At 33.9% G+C, this 12593-nt stretch overlaps 1 protein-coding gene across 4 annotated transcripts in view; it reads left to right on the forward strand.

Annotated features, from left to right (window-relative positions):
- The window catches only part of ATL2 (atlastin GTPase 2), a 55712-nt gene extending 43212 nt beyond the window's left edge, over positions 1 to 12500 (forward strand). For 3 of the 4 annotated variants that reach the window (XM_041754870.1, XM_041754871.1, XM_041754872.1), the window contains 8 exons: positions 73 to 129; positions 1554 to 1646; positions 3684 to 3822; positions 4604 to 4731; positions 5890 to 5946; positions 7437 to 7508; positions 8137 to 8568; positions 10680 to 12500. In XM_041754870.1, the coding sequence (XP_041610804.1) occupies positions 73 to 129; positions 1554 to 1646; positions 3684 to 3822; positions 4604 to 4731; positions 5890 to 5946; positions 7437 to 7508; positions 8137 to 8568; positions 10680 to 10799 (1098 nt within the window). In that variant the 3' untranslated portion in view covers positions 10800 to 12500. Of the gene's footprint in view, positions 1 to 72; positions 130 to 1553; positions 1647 to 3683; positions 3823 to 4603; positions 4732 to 5889; positions 5947 to 7436; positions 7509 to 8136; positions 8569 to 10077; positions 10093 to 10189 lie in introns of all 4 variants that reach the window. The other variant, XM_041754873.1, reaches the window with a different exon arrangement.
- Positions 12501 to 12593: the final 93 nt, after the last annotated feature.

Raw genomic sequence — 12593 nt, forward strand, 5'->3', positions numbered from 1 at the left:
GAGCGGCTTTATAGATAAATGTCTTTTTTCAATCTATTTGGGGGCATTATTTTAAATAACTTGCTTTAATAGTTATTTACAGAGTACGGCAGACTTGCAATGGAAGAAATCTACCAGAAACCATTTCAGGTAAATAAGTATTTTATCATTTTTAAAAACTTACATATAAAAAGCTATCAAGCCACTTTATCTTTTAAGTCTGAAGATAAGAGGATATTATAACAAACTCATTTTTAGTAACAGATTCAGTGTAGTTGAAACTAATGTAATTACCACCTGTAGTGGGCTAACAAGAGTAGGAAATAGAACAAATGAATATAGTTAGATTGTTAATGCTATGCTTAGATTAAGAGGTTAATGTTTCTCTTAATTAGATGTAATTTAATTCGTAAACTTGAGACAGTCATGTAAGTTTCTTTATACATGGAAAACTATTACAAAATATTGTAGGTTTTTTTGTAGTTATTCTTAATTTTGGTTTCATATAGAAAATTTCACAATTTATTATATCTCTCCCTTCCACTCCCTCAATCCCCATATTTTTTACTCCTGTTAAATGCCAGGTACAGAATATTGAGTCAGAAATAAACCTGGGTGGAGTTATTTGAGAAGTATATGCTCTGTTTGCTTCTGTAGAGTCCTGTTGTGACAGAGATTTAAATTAATAAAAGCAAAGCTAATTTCAGGTGGTTTCTTTTTTGAAGTAAGTGTAATTTATAAGTTGACATTAGTACTGTTTAGTCAGATGTGTTATAATAGGTGAGAATGACTCCACCCTGTTTGCTCATCAGTATGTGAAGTACTTTCTGCGTGACAGCTGATGATCTTTAGTGTTGGTGGGTTTATATTGATTCTGCCTTAGTCTTATGTGACTCAGGTGATCACTTTTATGAAATATCGGGGCAGGCTATGGCTTTATTTTCTGTCTAGGGATGAAATATACTGTATTTGGCCCAAATCAGTTTTTCCTAATTGGGATAATTCTGTCACCCAGGGGACATTTGCCAATGTCTGGAGACATTTTTGGTTGTTACAGTTTTGGAGGGAGGTTAACGTTGCTGGCCTAGTGCATAGAGGCCAGAAATACTGTTCACCAACCAGCCACATGCAGAATTGTCTGGTTCAAATTATCAGTAAGGCTGCGATTGAGAAACCGAAGCATATATGAATAAAAAATTCAGTGAAAAGAATCAGTTGGTCTAGAATTAGATTAATTGCTGTTAGTTATACAACCTTGACTTAAAATTATGATCTGTATGCCCTAATAATGCCTTTTGTTGATTTTTTTAAGATCCTGTATTATTGCCTCTGGTGACTCTTCAAATACCATGAAGTTCTCAAAAGGAAGCAATTGCTTGGTATAGGGGCTAGGAGTGTTGTAGGCTTAGGTAGGACCTTGCTAGAACTATGAGCAGTATTAACCATTTGGTTACTATAACTTTTCATAGGGATTGTTTAGGGGAGTGGTTGTTAAATTGTTTAGTGATTTTTTTTTTTTTTTTTTTTTTTGTAAAATTTTGTAAGAAATGATTTCTACTTTTTTCTGTCTGTAGACACTAATGTTTTTGATTCGAGACTGGAGTTATCCTTATGAACATTCATATGGTTTGGAAGGTGGAAAACAATTCCTTGAAAAGAGATTGCAGGTAAGCCCCCATTTCCTAGTGAGGAGAGCATAATAAGCACGAAGCCAGATGAAGGAGTCTGCTGTCTGGACTGCTGCTTAGACTTCCTGTCTCTTAAGTGTTGCCACTATAAATTGCATATCCCAAATTAGCCTATATAGAATTGATGAAAAGTAGGTTGGTTGTACTCCTGTACAATATTCAAAGGATAAAATTTTGAAGGAGACTAACTTTTTTGATCTACTTGCATGTGTCTCTTTTTGGCATAGCTGAGCTTTCCAAACAATTGGAACGGACTAGGTATAGGTAATATGATAATACATACATTAAACACAGATGATGTGTTCTGTCCAAAGAATACTGTCTCTTAGAGTGACAGCATTTAGAGCTAGAAGGATCTTAACCAAATCTAATTCAGCTTCCTTTTTTAAATATATAATGTAACTGAACCCAGAAAAGTGACTTGCCTTTGGTCTCTTAACTAATTGTTGATAACTGGAACTAGGACCCTAATGTCCAGACTCCTGATCCATGCAACATGCTACATTAAAGCATTCCTAGAAAATAACCTCACAACATGATCCTTTGTTCCTGAGGTGTACCCTCCTATCGAAGTACTTGGGGAAATTCTCAGGTCAGATGTATCCATCTACTCACATACACAAAAGTTACATGAAAATCTCTTAATTTGTAAGTGGTAGGGTCCTCACTTTTGGGTAATAAAGTTTTATTGCCTGTAGGATGATGTATTTAGTTTCTCAACCACATTAAAAAAACTCGGGGCATAATATAATTTTCTTATTAATAAAATAAGATGAAAACCAATTCCTCGTTCTTGGCTATTGGAAAGGCATTTCCAGACCCTATTGTCAGAGATAATTTCAATCATCAGAGTTTTCTCTGGTTTGTTCAGAAGAAATGAATACAAAGCATATCAGACATACTAACTAAAACTCAGAATTTTTTTTGAACTTCAAAGACCACGTTTTGTTTTTGTTTTTATCTTATTGAAATGATACAGGAAAGTGCTCAAGTCGTAAGTGCAGCTTGATAAATTTATACAAATTAATGTAGCCATGTTTGGTACTCACCAGAAGTACCCACCTTCATCTACTACCCCCCAGCCCTCTACTTGTATCCTGACCTCTGACGGGCTTTGTGTGTACTTTTTAGGAAAGGAATTATATACAACATGTATTCTTTTGTGTCTAGCTTCGTTTGCTAGTATTGTTTCTTAGATATTGTTACATGTAGTTTAGTTCATTCAGTCTCATTGTTATGCAGTATTCTATTGTATGATTAGACAACAATTTCTTCATTCTACTCTTGATGGAGATTTAGGTAGTTTCCAGGTTTTGTTGATTATAAATAGTGCATGGTTTTTTAAAATGGTGTTTGAGAAGAGTCATTGAGAGAGTATGTGAATTATACTGAGATAATTAGTTATTAAACAAAATCTAAATTTAAGATTTTCTTCTAGAAAACACATAGCAATCTCTCTTCCCAAAACACCGATAACTAGCATAAATCATAAATAGTCATTTGGGGTAAGTAGTGAAATCCCAACAAGTTTCAAAGATTTTTTAGACTGCATTGGAGCTTTTTCATTTTAGCTGTTATTTTGCTCAGGGGTTGACCTTTTTATTTGTAGGCAAATTAGTACCTTGTTTTTCTCTTTGCTGTTACAAGTACTTTAAAGGCAAATTCTTAATTTATCTACTGGTTTGTAAACCACAGCCACTACTTGTTAGTCTGGTGTTAGATAGTATGATTAATTATTATTTGTATTTCTTCATCCGTTTGCAGCAAACATGGGGGAAAACCTCTTTTCTAGTTTTCAGATAAAGTGGGGTCTTACCACAGTGGTCAGAAGTGGGTCTTTAGTAAAATTTTATGTTGTCAAAAAACACCCATCTGGAAGTATAGCATTGGAGTTAAGTGTGCACACTTGTGAGTATGCGTGTGTATTTTCTTTAAAACAACTTCTTCTTCTTCTTCTTCTTCTTTTTTTTTTTTTTTTACTGTTTGCATCTTCACCCTGTTTCTTTCTCCCCTCAGGTAAAACAGAATCAACATGAAGAGCTACAGAATGTAAGGAAGCACATTCACAATTGTTTCTCAAATCTTGGTTGCTTCCTTTTGCCACATCCTGGTCTTAAAGTTGCAACTAATCCTAGTTTTGATGGGAGATTGAAAGGTGGGAATTCCCATTCTTGCTAAAATCAGAACTTTAATTTTTTAGAGGCTGAGAGTTTAAAAGAAAAATACATGGTTCCTTAATGTTTTGTTTTGTACTGGAAGATAGTTTATGAGGTGATTTTAATGCTGTGTGGTCTGTCTAGCTTTCCATTGGGTTTGTCACAGACACCTAGTGTATGGATTAGCATATTTTATAATGTGATCTGTTGCTAGCACTAGTGTCCTAAAAATTCCAAAGGCTGAGAACATTTCAGTATTTCATCTGTTTGCAGTCTGTAAAATGTTTTACTAATATATTGTATTCATGTAATCAGATTTAAGACTCTGTTTTAGGGATGATGCAAATTTTTAGGTATGTTTTAGGATTAAATGTGATGGCTAAAGGCTGGAGGAATAATGAAAGTTTTACAATATAGCTGGAAATACAAAATCTAGTATTAAAATTTAGTATAATTTCAGGAATTGTTTGTCTTTTGAAAAAGACTTGGAATTTATTTTGGTAGATCGCAGTTTATTTATTATTTGAGCTGAAAAAATTATTGGAGGATGAGGGAAATGGAATAGCAGAATAAGAGGAGTATTTTTTCCTAGGAGATAGGTGTTTGGATGAATTTTTTTTTTTTAAATCTACTCAAGTAATAAATACTGTATGTATATTGTCGTTTTCATGAAACAGGATTTTATGAACCTTTACCAGAGGGTACTGCTTTTAATCTTTCTTTCTTTTCTTTTCTTTCTTTTTTTGACTAACATGCTGGCTTTTATCTCATCTCCTCCAGATATTGATGAAGATTTTAAAAGAGAGCTTCGAAATCTAGTTCCATTGCTGCTTGCCCCTGAAAATTTGGTAGAAAAAGAGATAAGTGGATCTAAAGTCACTTGTAGAGATCTTGTAGAATACTTTAAGGTAAAGCTACATTAAATGACTTTGTCTCAGTTAGAAATATAGCTGACTTAAAATTGATATGTATGTATACTTTAAAGCAAAAAAGTGAGGTTTATATATAGTTTCTTTTTCTGCTTTGAATCGGCTATATCAGTTTTTAAGGATAGTTAAAATTACAGCAGACAACTTGTATCTCTTAGACAGTGATTTTATTTGTTTATGGAATTATCCTACTTTTTCTCCAGCTCTGATATGAAGAGAAGACCATTCACCATATAATTGTAATACCATTCTATCATTTGTGAGCAATGATAAATAATTGGGAATGTAATTCTGCATCTTGAGTTTTCATAAAAGCCTTCTCTCTGAGTTCTTGAAAACTTGATAAGAGCAACTGAAAGTACAAAACTGGTTTCTGAGTTTAAGTAAATTACTCATAGATTTTTTTTTTTTTCTCTCTCTCTCTGCTCTCTTTTCTAGTCCTCATAGCTTGCTTGCCAGAGCAAAACCATTGTCAGGGTTCTTTCTGTTCATAGTAGTTAGAGATGGAAGGGAAATTCCAGTTGAAAGTATATTTTGGGTCATTTATTGGACAGTTGATGTTCACTTTCATACTATTTTTGTTATGAATTAATTTAGAGGTAGTAAGGAGTTAAGATGAGCAATTCCTATATGAACTTACCAAAAACTTTCATTTTTCCTTCTTATCCTTAAAGCATAAATTAGGTAATTTTTTTCTTGAACTGGAATATAATTTAACTTGGTCAAAGTGAAATATTGAGTAAAAATATTTTCTAACATTTAAAACAATGGCAGGAGGGAAGAATTATGAATGTCTTTTCATAAAGTAGATGGCATTGTATAAATAATTTTTATATATGAGATAACTTATGCAAGTTGGAATTATATTTAGAAACATTCTCTAGGATATTATTTAGCAACTTTTTTTTGCAACATGTATTTTTAATAATGTTGAGAATAGGGTTAACTTTGGAAATGAGAGTCTATGATTTTTAAGATTTCAATTTCCTTTTTTTTAATTTGTTTTTTTATTTAGAATTTTTTCCTAGACTTCCCTTTTATAAGCATGAATTATTTTTATATTAAATGGTTTTTCTTCCTTCATGATGTAGAGCCAAGTTGTTTAACCTGCCAATATAATGTCTTTTGTATTTTTAGGCTTATATTAAAATTTATCAAGGAGAGGAACTTCCACATCCAAAGTCCATGCTTCAGGTAGTGTGTGTGTTGTACATATATTTATGAAGGAAAAAAGTCTTTGGTTTAGAAATAAGTGCTGGAGATGGAGTTGTGTTTCTTTCAAGCAAATAATTTCTTTTTCAGGAGATGGCTTAATATGGGCCTCTCTGAACCAAATTTCTTCTGTTCTCTGAGCTTTGACAATAAATGTTGGAAATAAAGTTTATTTATCCCTTTGATATTAATGATTTAGAGTTGCTTCTAGTGCATATAGTTTTTTTCTTTTTTTCCCTCTCCTTTTTTAAAAGCTGTTCTTTTAGGGGTGCTTGGGTGGCTTAGTCAGTTAAGTGTCTGCCTCCGGCTCAGATCGTGATCCCAGTATCCTGGGATGGAACCCTAAGCTAGCTCCATGCTTAGTGGGGAGTCTGCTGCTCCCTCTGCTTTTGCTCTCTCTCTCTGTCAAATAAGTAAATAAAATCTTTTTTATAAAAAGTGTTCTTGGGACGCCTGGGTGGCTCAGTGGTTGAGTGTCTGCCTTTGGCTCAGGGCGTGATCCTGGAGTCCTGGGATTGAGTCCCACATTGGGCTCCCTGCATGAGGCTTGCTTCTCTCTCTGCCTGTGTCTCTGCCTCTCTCTGTCTCTGTCTCTGATTTTCTTGAGTAAATAAATAAAATCTTAAAAAAAAAAAAAAGTGTTCTTTTGGGACAATGTTATTTTAACCTAGTTCATTTTTTAAGAGAAGATGAGACAGCTTAATTTAAGAGATCAAGAATAATTGTTATTTTAATGTCAATCTGTTCTTGTAAGTTTTATATCACTGTGTTCATACTGTTAATTTTTCACTCAAATTTATGTTTAATTTTTTTCAGATGCATATCTAGGTGATATTTTTGGGCAATTTCTCAGTTTTATAGTAGATTAAACAGTATTTATTTCTACAGCTCCTGCAATAAGCAGTTTTGTCAATTTGAAAGTCTCTTGTATAATACTTATAGGAGAGAGAGCAAGCACTGGTTCTGTACATTTGGAGGCTTGACACATTTTAGGATCGTGTCTGATTTTTTGATTTCCTCAGCACATACGGATTTTTTTTACAATCCTTTTTTTCTTTTTTTTTTTAAGATTATTCGAGAGAGAGAGAGAGAACACAAGCAGAAGGGGCAGAGAGAAATCTCAAGCAGACTCTGTGCTGAGCACAGAGCCCAATTCAGGACTCAGTCTTATGACTCTTACTGAGCCAAAACCAAAAGTCGGATGCTAAGCTGACGAGCCACCCAGACACCTTAGCATACTCATTTTAATAAACCTAAGCAACACAAAATTAGGCAGTCCTGTTAGAAGCAATTATTAGATATTTTATACTGGTCTTCCCTTCCATTGGAAAGGAAAACTGGAAGTCGATAATGTTTTCTCTGGTTCATTTTCAGGCATGTTCATTGTATATAATTTATTGTGTTAATCAGAATTTATAGAGCCATTGAATATCTTTTGCATAAAATTGGCACATTTTGTTTTATTTTTTTAGGCAACAGCTGAAGCTAATAATCTTGCTGCAGTAGCAGGAGCAAGAGAGATCTATTGCAAAAGTATGGAGCAGGTTTGTAACCAACATTTAAATTTGACACTAGAGTAAGAGGATTTTTACATTTAAAATAATTGAACTAATTTGTGCTCTGCATGGATTATCACGTTATATCAGTCACTGATTCCCCTTTACCATCTCTACTGCAAATAAACTGAGAATATAATTCACATGGTTGGAGTGCAGGATACAGGTGGCAAGTTATTATATAAATTGTACTAAAATAGTTTTGACACATGATTCAGAGTGCTCTTATTAGTATCTTATGATGTAATATCAGTTTAAGGCCAATAACAACTTCTGTGCTAATCTTGCTAACTCAAACATTAAAATACCTTTTTTTCTCTTTTTTACCCACTCTGTGCCAGCAGTCTTTTTGTATTCTAATGGTGTGTTGGTGGGTCAATGAAGTCAGCTATAGATAGCAGTATAATTTTTTCTGTCTTTACTGGGATTCTTTATTTTGCCCAAGTAAGTTAAACATATAAGAAGTAACTTATGTGTAGGTTATTATGAACAAGTTTAAAACTCAACCATGTAGGTGGCTTGACTTTGAGACTAAAAACTGTGAGCAGGGAACTTCTTCCCAAATATAAATTACTTCTAGCCTGTAATGTGTCCTCCTGTAATTCTGTCTGTACAGGTATGTGGTGGGGACAAGCCTTACATTGCACCTTCAGATCTGGAGCGAAAACACCTGGATCTCAAGGAAGTGGCGATTAAACAGTTCCGTTCAGTAAAAAAAATGGGTGGAGATGAATTCTGCCATCGTTATCAGGACCAGCTTGAAGCTGAAATCGAAGAAACCTATGCAAATTTTATAAAGCACAATGATGGCAAAAATATCTTCTATGCTGCTCGTACCCCTGCCACACTGTTTGCAGTCATGTTTGCTATGTATATAATCTCAGGACTGACTGGCTTCATTGGCCTAAACTCTATAGCCGTCTTGTGTAACCTTATCATGGGGTTAGCACTGACATCTCTTTGTACTTGGGCATATGTAAAGTACTCTGGGGAGTTCAGAGAAATTGGAACAATGATTGATCAGATTGCTGAAACACTGTGGGAACAGGTTGGTATCTATCTTTTGGTTTTTCAGTGACTAATCTCATCCCTGTGACACTTCCCCACCCTTCTGCAGTATTTGCACACCTACTTTTCTTTTGTATGAGGAATGTCAAGAGGATGTTTTCTGTTTTGTTTGGTTGTATAATCTGAATATAAAAATGAACCGGAGAAATTTTTTCTTAAAGTCATAAATAATTATAGTGTGCTTTGATTAGCTTAAATCTGTTATATCCTTGGATAGATTCTTAGTCATGGGCCTGATTATGCCACATGATGGGCAAGGCCAGAGTCTCTAAGGAATTTTTTCTTAGAGGAAAGAAAATAGAATCGGTATAAGGAAAAGAAATTTGGAAGTGCAGTGCTTTAAGAAAGCAAAAGAAGTCTCTTACTAACACTGGCAAGAAGCAATGCATGCTTATTTGAGGAAAAATAGTGGATGGCATTCAGGTCTTTGTTGCCATCCATGAAGATAGTGGTGATTTGCTGATGTACTACAAGGAACAATCTTGTAGAGATTTCTTTTACCAAAGGAATTTTGTTTGACTTCTGTACTATGGAAACACTACACTCTGAACAAAGCAAAGCACTACAAAGAGAACCAGCTTCTCTTAATCGTAATCTTTTACCTCAGCCAGAATTCAAATCATAATATTTTACCTCAAACCAGAATTCAGAGTCGGGCCTGACAAGAATCTACTAAGGAAAGCCATGTTGTATATTGGCCAACTGTGTGCTGGAATTGCCTGTGTTGAGAAAATTCCATTCAAGGATGTTATTAAAATGATCATCGTGAAATACTTGAGCATCATGTCAAGGATCAGAAGGAAAGCTGCAGTTATTATTGATGGACAGTATAATAATGGCATTTTCAAATATCATTTCTGGGCCGATGAAGTAATTGGGCTTATTTCGAAGATCTAGGATATGCAGGTTCATGTTGGTTTTGGCCTTAAGTTTAAAGACTGATGAAGTAAATCATTTTTTGAAGGTTGATTGGGTATTGATTTTTCTTGTAATAATGTCATTATCTTATAAAGTGACCCACTATATTAATTTGGATTTTGTATTTATTCTTCAGAGAAATGCTTGATTTATTTGGATCTGATTTGGAAGCTTGTGTTTGGATATTTGTTAAATTTAACCTTTTATCTAAAAAAATCTCACTCTTCATATTCCTTTGATATCTTCTAATAGAGGATGGATTAAAAGCTATCAACAATCTCACTTTAAAAAAAAATACCTACTTTAAAATTTTGGACCATTACTAATTTTCTGCAGCATGAATTTTAATCATTGTACAGTGTTTTCTTTTGAAAGCCAGTCATTCTCCTATATAGCATTGATTCTAGGACTTTAGAGGTGCCATTATTACAAAATAATTAAATGGAAGAATCTAAAGTGTGTAAAATTATTTTCAGTGTAGTGAAGGTAAGTTGATCACTAGTCAGAGATCTGTGCTGTGTCAACAAACCTTGCCTAAATTTTCTTGCATTTCTCTTTTCTTTTGCTTCAGAGGAGTCCCAGGAAGGTGAGAAACCCACAAAGTCTCCGATTCTTGTAGTCTTAAACTCTTTAACTTCAAGGCACTCTGAGTCATTGTCCTAACGAATCACTCCATGTTTTAGGTGTTTTCCAAACTGTTTGAAGTTACTAGACGTCGAATGGTCCATCGTGCTCTTTCATCAGCACAGCGACAGAGACTGTCATCCAACAATAACAAGAAGAAAAATTAGACAGTATTTTTAACTTTTTTCTCTATCTGAAGTATTCCCACTAATACATGTAGGACAATAAGCAGGACCGTCTGGGCCGGTCTGCATAAATGCTGTATACTTACCAGATTTGATGCTGCATATAGGGTATGGAATTGCACATCCGTCTCCTAGGAATTGTAAATGGTTTGAATAGGAGGAAACTAGTTTTTGTTGCATTATCAGATGTCTAACTGCATTATTTGTAGCATCATAGCTTTTTTTTGGGAGAAGCATCTTTTTATTTCCCACATTTCTGGTTATTTTCTTCATTGCTTTGAATTGAATTTTTATATCTATTTTTATATGTAACTCTTTTTTTACCTCATGTTTTTATTTGTTTTGCACATTTCTCATACCACAGGTATTGAAGCCCCTGGGTGATAATTTGATGGAGGAAAACATAAGGCAGTCTGTAACAAACTCTATCAAAGCAGGCCTGACTGACCAGGTGTCTCATCATGCCAGATTAAAGACAGACTGACAATTCATCTCCTCATGGACTCCACTCTCCCTTTTTTCATGCTTGCTGTACAATGAGAACTCAAATAAAAATAAACCAAAGTTTACAATCAACTGTAGAAGTAGTTTAGTATAACTGGCTTCACAGATGGCTGCCACAGAGTGTGAAAATTGTTTGTTGGTTTTAAGCATTCTGTTCTTGGCTCCTAAGACATGGAGATTGGCTGAGGAGCATTAGTTTATCATGCACATTTGTGCCATGTTTCTTTTATTTTCTTTTCCTTTTAATCTAATGTTAGTGAAATTTGTCTTATGTAAAAGGATATTTCAGGGAAATATTTTAAAAAATCTATTTAGAGTCTCTTTAACACCAGTGTCCCATTGAAATTTTAATTTTTAGTGACGTTATGAATCACTGTATCAAGAATCAGAATGACAATGAAGCCTTTATTGAGCCACTACATTAAAAGTATATATTGCTTTACTGCCTTCAATACCAGTATTACATAAGTGCATGTATCAGAAAATTCACAGAAATTACATGACAACTCTTGTAGCTAAGAAAGTGATTCTGAGGTGTACATTTGTCTTGCCTTTTTAAATTTATAAACCTGCCCTAAAAGGAGATGCATATCTGGGAAACTGAACTGTCTTTATGCAGTTTAGCCTTCATGTACATAAAATATGCCATTAATTTTATTGGGGGAGAAATTCCATCCAAAAATGTTGCCTACAGCTATGAGTTAAGAGTGTCTGTACAGTGTGTAGCTTTTATTTTCTAAAATCACAGATAGGGCATGTATATGAATTATAAATATATAAATACGATTTTGTATTAAAAGTTTTGTAGTTTATGGCAAAATCTGGTTCTGTGGTAGGCTAAGTACAGTCCCTGTGAAGGAATGTTTGTGGCTCATGTCAGTGTGTGAATGCATAGACAATTTGAAGTTTTTGATATATTTGTGATATTTATCTTCTTGAGCACTGCAATCTCACCCCCCCCCCCCAAGGGAATTCAATGGGAATGTTTATTGTGACTTTGTCCTCTGTTGCATTTTAAAGTTATTTCCTGTAATTTATTTTCAGTACATAATTAAAAATTTGTTGTATATATAAAATGAAACTTGTGATTCTTTTTTAAGGAATCCTTCAAGTATGTATTCCATTACATAAACCATGTTTGTTTAAACTGAAAAGAGCATGAGCAGGAAACACCCAAGTGAGAGCTCTAAGGTATTGTACCCAAAGCTGAGCTTGTAAAAATTATTTTTCTTTGTCTGTCTCTGTTAGGGAAAACTTGTTGTGATTAGCCTAGGTGTAGCTGGGGATTTGTTAATTTCTTTTCTCCCTTTTTTTTTTTTTTTGATGGTATATGTAAGGCTAATATTTAATATTTTTGCAATATTTTTGTAGCCTTCTTTATAAACACTTATTATTAAAGCACCTAGTTTGGTTTTTAAGTAAAGAAAATTCAGATGTTGAGTTGCATGCCTGAAAGCTCTAAATTTACTTCGGTTGATATATCTCCTCCCCTCCTTCTTTCAAATCTTGTTTTTATATGGATTGTATTTGTTTCCATCTGTATTAAATTGCTACCGACTCATCTGTTCTTAAAACATAAGGAATCTACTTGAAAAGTCTTTTTATTTCTTCTAACACCCTGTTTTATGAATGCTGTGGACTGTTTTTATGAATGAAAAAATAAAAAGTTTGTTGTATAATAGCAATTCTTCTGAAATTAAAGACAGAGCTTACCTTTTTTTTTTTTTTTTTAAACAACAACAACAAAACATGAGTTGTGAAATCTAGACCATGG

This window comes from Vulpes lagopus, chromosome 5, assembly GCF_018345385.1.
Source record: "Vulpes lagopus strain Blue_001 chromosome 5, ASM1834538v1, whole genome shotgun sequence".
In the NCBI taxonomy this organism is placed as follows: Eukaryota; Metazoa; Chordata; class Mammalia; order Carnivora; family Canidae; genus Vulpes; species Vulpes lagopus.